Source organism: Pelophylax lessonae (assembly GCF_965119305.1).
Source record: "Pelophylax lessonae genome assembly, chromosome: 9".
In the NCBI taxonomy this organism is placed as follows: Eukaryota; Metazoa; Chordata; class Amphibia; order Anura; family Ranidae; genus Pelophylax; species Pelophylax lessonae.
Genome location: NC_138776.1, coordinates 105650761 through 105664519, shown reverse-complemented (window position 1 = coordinate 105664519; position 13759 = coordinate 105650761). Strand labels below are relative to the sequence as shown.

The 13759-nt window shown below is 43.1% G+C and overlaps 1 protein-coding gene across 1 annotated transcript in view; it reads left to right on the top strand.

The window, feature by feature from the left end:
* The window catches only part of WDR11 (WD repeat domain 11), a 190947-nt gene extending 179839 nt beyond the window's left edge, over nucleotides 1-11108 (top strand). The window contains exon 29 of the mRNA XM_082269198.1: nucleotides 10705-11108. Coding sequence (XP_082125324.1) covers nucleotides 10705-10844 — 140 coding nt within the window. The 3' untranslated portion in view covers nucleotides 10845-11108. The remainder of the gene's footprint in view (nucleotides 1-10704) is intronic.
* The last annotated feature ends 2651 nt before the right edge of the window (nucleotides 11109-13759 follow it).

Below are 13759 nucleotides of genomic sequence, written 5' to 3'. Positions count from 1 at the left end.
TCCCTGTCCTGGACAAAATGTAGCCAATGGAGTGTAATTAGAACTATGCATACTTGCTTGCTCCAGTGGACCCTGGTATGTTAACATTCTCAAGCCTTTTGGATATCTATACAAGGCAGATTGTTAAAAGTAACATGCTGGTAACCCAGGGCTTGACAAATTTTCCTGAAATCTAGGAGCCAGCTAAAAAAAGTTAGGAGCCTGTTTTTTTTTTTTAAACTAACAACCAAGCTTTATTTAATAAAACGGATACTAAATTTACACATAAATACGACTAGAACCCCACTCTCCTCTAGCGCAATTGGATGAAAACAGACTGTCTCTTTCCATCCAATGCCATCTGATCCGATCCACGGGATGGATAGAAAATAGAACCACCATCCGTCTGCTTTTGGAGGACAGGATCAGATGGCGGCAGATTACTGCTCCATAGAGGAGAATGAAGGGTCCGATCAGGTCTGCCTGAAAAACTGACAGGCGGACCTGATCAGACAGCCCGTGTGAAAGGGGCCTTCGGCATGGCGATGAGGAAAAAAAAAAAAAGATATATATATATATACTTCCAATTATTATTATTAAAAAAAAAAAAAAAAATTAAATTAATAATAAATAACCACACTCCCTGTCAAAGGTAACTAACTGGACAGGGAGATGGTAATGCATTGTGAACAATCAGGCAGTGGAAACAGTAATTACAACAGTCATTACTCCCGGCCACCACAAGAGAGCGCCAGTTCCCCATTGGAAGCCTCTCATCTCAAGTAGGCCGAAAAGCCTGGGCCTCAATTTTCGGACGGCCCGGAAGTCCGTGCGCTCCGTGCGCGGAAGTCCGTGCAAAAACGACAGGACACCTTCTGCAGGGCACCCCAGGCGCCAGGTCGCTAATTCTAGTCGCAAATGCGACCTGGCGCCCGGGTTTTGTCGAGGCCTGTGGTAACCTATATAAAATGTATTCATAATTTGAATAAATAACCTTACAACAGGATCTCTAACCACTTCATGTCATTATAATGGGGGATTTTAATTAGCCGGATATAGACTGGGTAGAAAGAACCGCACATTTCATCTAAGGCTCGCCATTTCCTAAATGTTGTGCAGGAAACTTTCATAGGTTAGATGGTGAACGTACTGACGAAACAATGCGTTACTAGCCCTTCTGATTACTAACAATACAGACCTAATGTAGAAAACGGGCAACTTCAGAAACCGTGACTAAATGTCAATTAGTTTCAGTATAAATCATTGAAATGGGTAATTCAAGGACACTGAATCTCAAAAGAGCTAACTTCTCTAAACTGCGCTCTTTGTTAGACGAAATAAAATGGGATAAAATCCTAGGAATGAAGAACACAGAGGAAAAATGGGAGTGCTTTAAGAACATACTAAATAAAGGTATTGGTCAGTGCATTCCAATGGGGAATAAGTTTAAAAGAGCTGAAATAAACCCTGGCTAAACTCCAAAGTAAAAATGCATATAAAAACTAAAGAAAAAGCCTTAAAAAAAAAAAAAAAAAAAAAAAAAAGGCTAGGTGTCATGGGCAACATTCCAAAGAATGCAATAAGAAATGTAAGAGCGTAATCAAGGCGGCTAAAATAGAACACAAAAGGCACATAGGGGAAGAGAGTAAAAAAGAAAAAAAAAACCTCAAGAAATTCTTTAGGTAAATAGTAAGAAAGTGAGGCCAGAACACATTGGCCCCAAAGTACAGAGAAAATGCGCTAATTAAATTCTTCTCCTCAGTCTTCACAGAAATTTGGGAGGTACAGTAACCTAGAATGTAATGTTAAAGTGTCACAGGAAGCACCCTCATGGTTAACAGAAGACAGACTCAGAACTAGACTTGAACAACTTAACATAAATAAATCACCTGGACCAGATGGCTTACACCCAAGGGTCCTTAAAGAACTCAGCCAGGTGATAGCCAGACCATTGTTCCTCATTTTTATGGATAGTCTACTGATGGGAATGGTACCAGCTGATTGGAAAAAAAACCTTTGTGGTACCAATATTTAAAAAAAAGGGCCAAGATGTATATATATCCCTGGGAACTACAGGTAGCCTAACATCAGTAGTCTGTAAGATTTGGGAAGGGATGATAAGGGACTATATACAAGACTTTGTGACTAATGATACCATTTTCATTACTAATCAACATGGATTCATGAAAAATCGCTCTTGCCAAACCAATCTTTTAACCTTCTATCAAGAAGTGAGCTGCCATCTAGATAAAGGAAGGCCTGTGGATGTGGTTTATCTGGATTTTGCAAAGGCATTTGCTACAGTTCTCCACAAACGTTTACAAACTAAGGGACGTAGGTATGTACCATAGGATGAGTACCTGGATTGAAAGCTGGCTCCAAAGGCAAGTCCAGAAGGTGGTGATAAATGGGGAGTACTCAGGATGGTCTGGTGTGGAAAGTGGGGTACCCCAAGGATCTGTTCTGGGACCAATCCTATTTAATTTATTCATAAACGACCTGGAGGATGGGATAAACAGCTCAATCTCCATATTTGCGGATGATACTAAATTAAGCAGGGCAATAAATTCTACATATGATGTGGAAACCTTACAATAAGATCTGAAGAAAATAATGGGGTGGGCATCTCATGGTAAATGAGGTTTAATGTTGAAAATGTAAGGTAATGCATTTGAATGCCAGAAATACGAATGCAAGTTACTCACTAGGAGGAGAGCCTTTGGGGGAATCTAAGATGTAAAACCTGGGGGTCCTAGTAGACGACAAGCTCAGCAATGTCAAGCTGCTGCAAGCAAAGCCAACAGAATACTGGCATGTATTAAAAAAGGGGATTCACTCCAGAGATATAACAATAATTCTCCTACTCTACAAAGACTCTAGTCCAGCTGCATGTCGAGTATGCCGTCCAGTTCTGGGCACCGTTCCTCTGGAAAGAGTCCAGAGAAGGGCAACAAAGCTAAAAAAGGGACTGGAGGATCTCAGCTCCGAGAAAAGACTACAAGCATTGAACTTATTTTCGCTGAAGAAGAGATGCTTGAGAGGGGATATGATATCAGTGTACAAATACAGTACTGGTGACCCTAGCATAGGGACAACAACAAACTATTCCACAAAAAGTAATATAAAAGGACTTGCGGTCATTCAATAAAATTAGAAGAAAATGGGATTTTTGTATTTACCGTAAAATCCATTTCTCTGAGTATCATCCACGGACACAGCGCTCCATAAATCCTAACTAATGGGTTATATTGCCTCCTCCAGAAGTAGGACTAGGCAGAACAAAAAAAGACCTGGCTATGCCCATGAGCTGTCCTCAGCTGGTATATAAAACTCCCCTCTCTGCTCTAGGTAATCAGTTTAGTATCAAGCAGTATTAGAAGTTTTAGAACTCCATAAATGGGTGGGTGCTGAGTCTGTCGATTTTACGGTAAGTACTAAAATCCCATTTTCTCTTTCGTTCATCAAAGGAAACAGTGCTTCTTAAATCATAACTAGTGGGACGTCCAAAAGCAGTGCCGAAAGAAAAATGAGGGGTGGGGAAAATAACCCAAGGCTAAACAGAAGAACCCTTAACCGGGTCACAGGCGCCCCGTCTGAAAAATAAAAGGTTTAAAGAAAAAATGTCTCTCTTAAACACTAGCCTGCAAAACTTTGTGGCCAAAAGAAGCATCCGCAGATGCCAAAGTAACTACCTTATAGAATTTTGTAAAGGTATGCACGGACGAGCAAATGGTTGCCTTGCAAAGCCCATTCAGTTAGGGGCTGAGGTAAAGACTGGCCGCAATGCTGAACCAGCCATAGTAAACATTCTGCGTGCCACAGGCTCTGCTTTCTTGTCAGCCGGGTCCATAAAGGATGGGGATTCCTCTACTGGGATCATGGTTGCTTTATTCAATGCATAAGGAAACACGTTCTAAACGACACAGCCACGTCCGTGGCTAGATCAGCCGCATCCTGCATTTTTAAAGTCTCACCGACTGCAGTGATAAGTGCGTCTACCACTGCCAAGCGGGGACATACCAGACTAAGGGAAAGTGGCTACCATAAGCTAAAAACACTGAAGCATGCTGCCAGGATCTTTCCTGCACCCTCCGCAAGGGGACAGACCCCCCCCCCCCCCCGAAGGTAGGACATACGTTTTGGGGAGACTCTGCTGTGCACTCTGCACCGGTCTCTGCAGTGTGGGTATAGTACAGGGGGGTCCCAGTGCAAACAGCAGGGAATGGACCTGGGGGGGTCTCCTACACTGGGACCCCCAGGTGGGACACACACTATCCCTTACAGAGTGGGGATGGGGGGGGAGACCCCAGGGGTCTCTGCTGCATTTTCTGCCCTGGTAACCCCATCAGACTCTAGGTCCAGACAAGGGGCAATGGGAGTGGGGGAAGCCAAGCTCAGTGAGGCATTTAAGGATGGGAGGAAGGAACTTGCAGCCAGGTCCAACCGTCCCTGGAGGTTACCCGCATCCACCTCAAAGAAAACCACCAGAAGAGGAGAGGGGGCAGTGTACTTACCCTTCCACGGTGTGGGTAATGCTCCAGACAGAACTCCTCGCCTCTGAAGTAGGGGAGCTGTCAGCCAAGGGTCCACTGCGACTTTGACCCAAGCCCGGCCATATGCGACTCTGCAAGATGTTTAACTCGCGGGGGAATTTTCTGTCCCTGTCCGTGAGGACCTAGATTATCCAGCCCAGCAGTTGATTGTAGATCTCCTGAGAGAAAACAAAAAAGATGTAAGGAAGGAGAAAATTGCTAGGACCAGAGATCCCAGCCAGGAGCCTAGGTCCTTACTCCTGACTAGACAGATTAAAACTGATTACCTAGAGCAGAGCGGGGGGTTATATACCAGCTGAGGACGTCCCATGAGCGTAGCCAGGTGTTTGTCTGCCTAGTCCTGCTCCTGGAGGAGGCAATATAACCCACTAGTTATGATTTATGGAGTGCTGTGTCCGTTGATGAATGAAAGGAAAAAGCGGTTTAACCCTAAATTGTGTAAAGGGTTCTATACCGTCAGAGCAATAAGAATTCCACAAGCAGTGGTGTCAGCAGGGAGCATCGATAGTTTCAAAAAACTATTAGATGGGCAATACAATGTACTATTGACATAAACACTTATACACACACACTCTCATCATAGGTTGAACTGGATGGACAGGTGTCTTTTTTTTCAACCTCACTAACTATGTAACTATATACTGAGCAATTTTGTAACTTTTTGCACATATTCAAATCTGCATTTTATGTTAAAACCCCAAAAGAGTTACAGCGGGGATAGAAAAGGATCACCCCCCTATAAAATAATCACATTTTGTTGCTTTGCCGCCTGGAATGAAGACAGATATGATTTTTGTTTTATCCAGCTGTATGTACTCCGTGTGTTACAGTATCTCACAAAAGTGAGTACACCCCTCACATTTTTGTAAATATTTTATTATATCTTTTCATGTGACAACACTGAAGAAATTACACTTTGCTACAATGTAAAGTAGTGAGTGTACAGCTTGTATAACAGTGTAAATTTTCTGTCCCCTCAAAATAACTCCACACACAGCCATTAATGTCTAAACCGCTGGCAACAAAAATGAGTACACCCCTAAGTATTAATGTCCAAGTTGGACCCAATTAGCCATTTTCCCTCCCCGGTGTCATGTGATTTGTTAGTGTTACAAGGTCTCATGTGTGAATGGGGAGCAGGTGAGTTAAAGTCGGTATCATTGCTCACACTCTCCCATACTGGTCACTGGAAGTTCAACATGACACCTCTTGACAAAGAACTATCTGAGGATCTGAAAAAAAAAAAAGAATTGTTGCTCTACATAAAGATGGCCTAGGCTATAAGAAGATTGCCAAGACCCTAAAGCTGTTTAACAGGACAGGATCCACTCAGAACTGGCCTCACCGTGGTCGACCAAAGAAGTTGACTGCACATGCTCAGTTTCATATCCAGAGGTTGTCTTTGGGAAATAGATGTTTGAGTGCTGCCAGCATTGCTGCAGAGGTTGAAGTGGTGGGGGGGGGGGGGTCAGCCTGTCAGTGCTCAGACCAAACGCCGCACACTACATCGAATTGGTCAACATGGCTGTTGTCCAAGAAGGAAGACTCTTCTAAAGATGATGCCCAAGAAAGCCCGCAAACAGTTTGCTGAAGGCAAGCAGACTAAAGACATGGACTACTGGAACCATGTCCTGTGGTGTGACGAGACCAACATAAATGTATATGGTTCAGATGGTGTCAAGCGTGTGTGACGGCAACCAGGTGTGGAGTACAAAGACAAGTTTGTCTTGCCTACGGTCAAGCATGGTGGTGGGAGTGTCATGGTCTGGGGCTGCATGAGTGCTGCCGGCACTGGGAGCTGCAGTTCATTGAGTGAACCATGAATGTCAACATGTACTGTGACATCCTGAAGCAGAGCATGATTCCCCTCCCTCTGGAGACTGGGCCGCAGGGCAGTATGCCAACATAACGACATCAAACACACCTCCAAGACCACCACTGCCTTGCTAAAAAAAAGCTGAGGGTAAAGGTGATGGACTGGCCAAGCATGTCTCCAGACCTAAACCCTGTTGAGCATCCGTGGGGCATCCTCAAGCGGAAGGTGGAGGAGCATAAGGTCTCTAACATCCACCAGGTCCGTGATGTCATCATGGAGGAGTGGAAGAGGATTCCAGTTGGAACCTGTGAAGCTCTGGTGAACTCCATGCCTTGGAGGGTTAAGGCAGTGTTGGAAAATAATGGTGGCCACACAAAATATTGGCACTTTGGGCCCAATTTGGACATTTTTACTTAGGGGTGTACTCACTTTTGTTGCCAGCGGTTGAGACATTAATGGCTATGTGTTGAGTTATTTTAAGGGGACAGCAAATTTACACTGTTATACAAGCTGTACAGTCAGTACGTTTCATTGGAGCAAAGTGTAATTTCTTCAGTGTTGTCACATGAAAAGATATAATAAAATATTTGCAAAATTATGAGGGGTGTACTCACTTTTGTGAGGTACTATATATCTTTCACTTGGATGTTATAAGTTTCATTGAGTAAAGCAAAAAACTGTGTCCATCTTCATTTCAGGCTGCAAAGAAACAAAATGTGATTATTTTAAGGATGGGGGTGGGGGGGGGGGGGGGTAATTCTCTTCTATACCCACTATAGATATTTTTTTGAAAGCAGAGGCCCTGTAGCATAACATGGCAGCAGTTTTGCAATTTTTTATGTTCTAGAATATTTGCACAACGGTTTGTCACATTTTATATTTTCAGGAGACACTAAAATGAAATTTAGTACACACACGCACAGTAATATCTAATTTTTTGGGTAAAATATAAAAAGATGTGGTTGCATTGTGTAAGATGGATACTAATTGTGTCAAGCCTTTGTGCACACCAGTGAAATGGTTAAAAACGTCAATACACTAAAAATATGTCAGTTGGCAATGCTTTGAAAGCCATTACAAGTAAACAGTATTTAAAGTTTACAGCAAACTTACCCTATAATTTTTCTAACTCCAGCTTTTTAGGGTGCAATGTCTCTTTACATTTACGTGTGTATGCCGGGTGATGGGGTTGCTAAAACTGGATTTTTGACTTACCGTAAAATCCTTTTCTCTTAAGCTCATTGACAGACGCAGGACTGATATCTTGATATCCGTAGGGTTATACTGCCCCCTACAGGAGTAGGACACTAGGCAGGAAAAAAGTTCTGGCCACACCTATGGGCAGTCCCAGGGGGGTATATCCTCTCTCTCCCTGCATAGGATGTCAGTTATGTAACAAAGCAGTGTCAGAGACTCATACCAACCCAACTCAAAATAGAGGGGCGGGTACTGCGTTTGTCAATGAGCTTGAGAGAAAAGGATTTTACGGTAAGTCAAAAATCCAGTTTTCTCTGTCGCTCATTGACAGACGCAGGACTGATATCTTGATATCCATAGGGACGTCCCAAAGCAGTGCCATAAATGAGGGGTGGGATAATAGAAATAAAATCCAATCCAGAAGGCCAAAACAGAGCCAACCAGAAAAACAGAGGACTCATTAAACTAAGCAGATGAGACCCACCTGAAAAAACAAAACCCCCAAGGTAGACCAAAGGTCCCCTCAAAAAGCGGCCTGCAAAACCTTGCGGCCAAAAGAGGCATCCGCCGATGCCAGCACATCAACCTTATAAAATTTTGTAAAGGTATGAACCGACGACCAGGTACCTGCCTTGCAAACCTGAAGCACCGACGCCTGATGGCGGAAGGCCCAGGAAGCACTAAGAGCCCGAGTAGAGTACGCCTTAACAGGGAACGGAGGAACCCGACCCTTGATAGAATAAGCCTGCACCACCGTCTGTCTGATATATCTGGAGATAGTCGCGGCAGACTCAGGCAACCCCTTTCTAGGGCCATCCGTGATCACAAAAAGTGAATCAGCCTTACGAAAAGAGTCAGTAGTAGCCAAGTACACCCTGATCGCCCTACTGGAACAGAGCGGGCGCCACTCCAGACAAAACCCCTCGCCGCCCAGTGGGTGGGCGGGGTGTCGGCCAAAGGAGACGCTGCGAATCGGCCGTCGACCGGTCGTATGCAACTCGGCGGGACTTTTAACCCACGGGCCAGTCCCCGTCCAGCGGGACTATGTCGCGGCCGACCCAGCGCGGAGCTAGGGCCTGCACGCGCTCGTAGGCCGGCTGGGGTGACCACTGGATCTCAACATCCAGCCCGTCGCCCAGATCCGGCATAATTGCTTGAAGATCTCACAGGAACAACTGGAGAAAACGGCTAACTAAAAAAGCTTGCCAGGACCAGAGATCCCAGCAAGGAACTTAGGTCCTTACTCCTGACTAGGCAAAAAAAAACTGACATCCTATGCAGGGAGAGAGAGGATATACCCCCTGGGACTGCCCATAGGTGTGGCCAGAACTTTTTTCCTGCCTAGTGTCCTACTCCTGTAGGTGGCAGTATAACCCTACGGATATCAAGATATCAGTCCTGCATCTGTCAATGAGCGACAGAGAAAAAATGTTTTAATTGTAACAAATTTCAAAACAGAAATTCAAAAGCAATTCTAATCCTTCCTGTAAGTGGCATTATAATTAAAAATCGTTTCTGAATTAGAACCCTGGCAAACAGAAAAATTGTAAGCCAGACCTTTCTCTACACAGCTTGCTTTCTTTTGTTTTTTTGCTGGTCCTTGGTACAGCTTTCTCACAGACAGAGCAGTCAGACTTGTGTCCCACAATGGACTAAAAAAAAAAAAAAAAAATTGTCCTCGGTAGAATTCAAAAACTGTTGGAAGGTCCAATGATGACGGTTTATACAGAAGCTTGGGCTGGTACATAAACACCAGCATGATCAATATGAACCCATCTAAAATACCTAGAGCTGTCTCAGACCTGCCTAACCTTGATCCAAAAACATGGATCTAGGAATCGGCTAACCCACACTGATACAGTGAAGTATTCTGCTAAAGAATGTTCACCTGATTAGGAATAGAAATGAGGAAGGAATCCGAAGGGACTTCCTAAAGGGGCTGCAAATCGGGCACAGTAGGAAGAGCTACTGTATCTCCCTGTGATCATTACTGACACGGGCAACAAATTCAGGTAGCTCTAACTGTCACATTTTTAGTTAACTGCGGCTGGCATAGCGACAGGTTTTTAAAGAATTACCACTAGTTTTCAGATTAGCAAACTGGAGGTAATTAAGACCAGCTCTGAGCTAGCTTAGAGAGATACACCAGTGCTCAGAGTAGGGCATCTCTATGCTGGAAGCTGTCATGGTGACAGCTTCCTGCATCGGGCTCTAACCCCAGACCCATTCAGTTGTTAAATGTAAAAGGGACTAGAAATCATAGTGATGCAATTACTCAAATATGGTAATGCCCATACTTGGGAAAAGACTTGAGTCACAGAGAAGGTGGCCCTGGTGGGAAATTTGTCCCCATGGCGCAGCACCTGTTAGGTGGGCAGAGCCGGATAGGGACCTTAAAGATTAGTTCCCCATTAGGTCTACCTAGCTTTTTAATTGACGTGGGTGGCAGTGAACCAATTTGAAAGCTGAAAAAGCAACTATGAATCAGTTGTCACCAAAGCAGACCTGATGGGGAACTAGTCTTAGTTGCCCATCATACTCCATCCACTGTACTACAAAACTCCTTTCTATGTAACGGGTGCAGGGGCTGGGAAAATATGCACTGAGGAAAGAGTGTCTATTATAGTCACTCCAGTCTCTGTGTTGGCCTCTGACAAATACTCATTACTGACAGGTACATGAATCAAGCTCAAACACCGACAATTTGGTGTGGTCCAATGGAATTTTTTTGTGTGTCTCTGACCATCTTTATTTATTCCCTCTGTGTATCTAGGCAGGCAGCAAATTGTCAATTCACATGAGGGCAGCAATGACAGTCGCCATTTCATTAAATTGAGTAGGTGGGATCGGATTTGCAGCATTCAGTTTGAACATGAGTACAGGATGAATTCCCCACCCTGGTTTAAGACCGATTGTAATCTATACCTCCCAGTGGGAAACATACTTTAGAAACAGTATAGTTTTGGCAACTTATTGTATTTTGAAACCAGACCCTCAGGATTTATTAAGCAGGTATACCATTTCTACTAGATGTGAAGTTCTATGCAGCTATCTTTTATAGGCAGGAGGTTGAGACTGTTACCTATGGATAAAATATTTACTATATAACCGATCCTGTTTGCATTTTCCTTAACCTCTGTGTACATAAACTGATATCAGCAGTGTTTGCAGATTACGCACGCAGTCTGCGCTCTCTAGGATTCACACAGGGAGCACTGCGATTTGCCAAGAAAGCAGGAGATGCCGGTACAGAGTTGCTGTCTGAACTTCAGAGCCACAAACCTGAGGAAGAAAAGTGAGGATAAATTATACAGTCCCTCTATTGAGAGAAGAACTGAGTACACTGGTGAAAGAGGAGAGCATTGTGCTTCACCGAAGGTAGTACTGTCTGCGACAGACTACTGAGTCTGATATTCACTGGAATAAATGCAGAAACAGGAGATCCTATACCAATATAGTAAACATTCCTATACTGTGTTTCCCATTGGACTTTGTCACACAATATAATACAGATTTAGTAGAAATGTAATAGTCTGCATTGTCTATGTTTTACCAATTCATATTCTGCCTACAAAGCCAGATTCACCTTTTTTGTAGTGAAGAGCAAAGAGAAACTAGACAGCCCCCAAGTTTCAGTTTAGGATGATCAGAAGAGTAAACGATATTTGCTGATTGGTTGTGGTGAATTACTGTGCTTCAAATCCAAGATGGTACAAAGGTAATACAGGTCATTCCTTATAAGAGTCAAGAAGTGAGACCCTTTCTTTAAATGCATGTGTGATTTCTACTTGGTATCTTGTTAATCGGTGTAACAGAACAAAGTACTTGTCATGGTATTCTGTTATGAAAAAAAATAAGGAGCGTGCCATTCATTTGAGGATTAAATACTTATATGTCGAATATAGAGTACCAAAATAACTGCATTTACTGCTAAACCAGTGTTTTATAAAATCTGGATTCTTCTCTTTTGGCAAAATGCCAATTCTTGTAAAAAGCAAAGGTTTACCCAGGAAATGGTACCATCACAGGTTTACAGTGAAGGATCCTGATTTTAGTAGGGTGCCTCCATTCAGAACGTCTACACTTTTGGTTTGACCCAACTGTTAAAGTCTCAGCCACTAACATTACTCTACCAAGCAGATGTTACTTCACTCAGGTGCTAGTGCTAATTAAGGCCCCATTCACATCTCGTGATTTGGGATCACAAGCAGAATCGATGAGATTCTGCCCATGATCCCAAATCTTGTGGCAATTGAAGCACAGCGCACTGCATGCACTTGGGTGCCATGATCCCTGAATAGTACCCCAAATGCGATGCAATTCTGCCGTATGAAGCTTGTCACCTGAAAAGGAGCTTCTTTTCGGGCAACAAACTTGGGAAACAAACAAGCACGTAGGGCAGCCCAATTCAAGTGAATGGGCTGCCCTATGTGACATGCAAAATTGCGTTAATATTATCATGTCTTAATTGTGTAGCGGGAAAGTTTGTTCCTGTTATGTGATGACATGAATAGGGCCTTCTGGTTAAAATCATATACATATCATACATACACCAAATGCCTACATACATCAAATACCTATAAATTCTAACATTTTGTGAACTGAAAGAAAAGATCAAAGACCTAAGAGGAGCTATCAAGAGCGTGCCATAATCCAAATAGACAGACAAAAAGAAAAACCACCGTTGTGAGGGATAACTGAAGACATCTGTGTTCCAAGACTATCTTAATATGATTTCCTTAAAGTCCACAAATGTCTTCAGTTGTCCCTCACAAGCATTTCTACAGAACACTTTTAAAGAAGCTCCATTACATACAGTATGTCTGGTATGCTGTAGTGGGGTGTACAGTGTGTTGGGTTGATATTTACAATGAATGACAATACAACACGCATAGAGCAGGTGTGTTGTAGAGATATAAAATATCCGCCCGTTCACATTTTTGTAAGTAAAATCCACCTAAAATAGCGATTTCTATTTTGGATGAAACGTCCACCATTTTCCCATATTTTCCATCTGGCTTGTCATTAGGTTCCGACAATTGCAGTACAACTACACTCACCTAAAATCTAGGTACAGCAGAATATCCAAATGCAAGTGTTAAGCTTTTCATAAACTATAAGATTTTTCTCATTCAGCCCAAGAAATGGCTTGATTTTCCCACCTATGTTTAAAGCTGTAGTAAACCACAGCAGAGTTTAACCAAAAAAAAAAAAAAAAAAACACTTGTAAAGCAATTGCATAATGTGCTAGTATTCATGACATACTAGCACATTATGAAATCCTTTACCTTAGAACGAAGCCCTCCAGCGGCGTGCTGTCAATGCTGAGAGGACTGACCTCTTCCCCGGTCTTTCTTCCGGGTTTGTGGGCTCTGGTGCTCTGAGTGGCCAGAGCCACAATGACCGCACTCCCACACAGCCGCGATGGTCACGAAGCTCCAGAACGCATGCACCAGTGTCGTCACCCGCTGCATCCATGACTGAATATTTCCTAAACCGTGCACGTTTAGGAGATTTTCATTTTGCCTAAAGGTAAGCCTTATTAAAGCTTACCAGTATGGCTGGCTGAATCTTTCCTGCTAGCTATTGCATTCTGATGGTTGGCCACTGGTTGCATCTGGTTGGATGCAACCACTGTTCGTCCAACAATTTTCTGCCCGGCTCCTTTGATTTTGAAGCCTAGTGCCTCGTACACACGATCAGATAATCGAACGACTTATCGTTCGCGTTTTGTTGCATGATACTAGTATCGAATTCAACAATGCGTACTAAACGTATGATCTTTTTTTTTTTTTTTTTGTACGATTCTGGAAAAGCTTGCTGGTTGCGTAGCTACCTATCGGATAGTGCAAAACAAAAACAATGGCAGCCAGACTTTTTCCTGGTTATTTTCATGTTTCTGATCATGCGTGGTCTTTGTTTATCCATTTTTAGGGGACGCATACTGTACTGATTAAACGATTGTCATTCGCTAAGCTATCGTACGATAAAAGTTTTGCCTCTTAATGTTTTTGTTGGACGAAATTTCATGATTTCCTGTTGAAAGCTGTGTACTAACGATCAGACTATCGTGCGATCAATGTGAAAGCGATTTGTTTCGTACAATTATTTGATCTTGTGTACGAGGCATAAGGATGTTGGGCTGGAGAATGCAATCAGTGACACCCAACTGGTCAGTTCATCAGCAACCAGCTAAAATTTGCTCCATGTATGT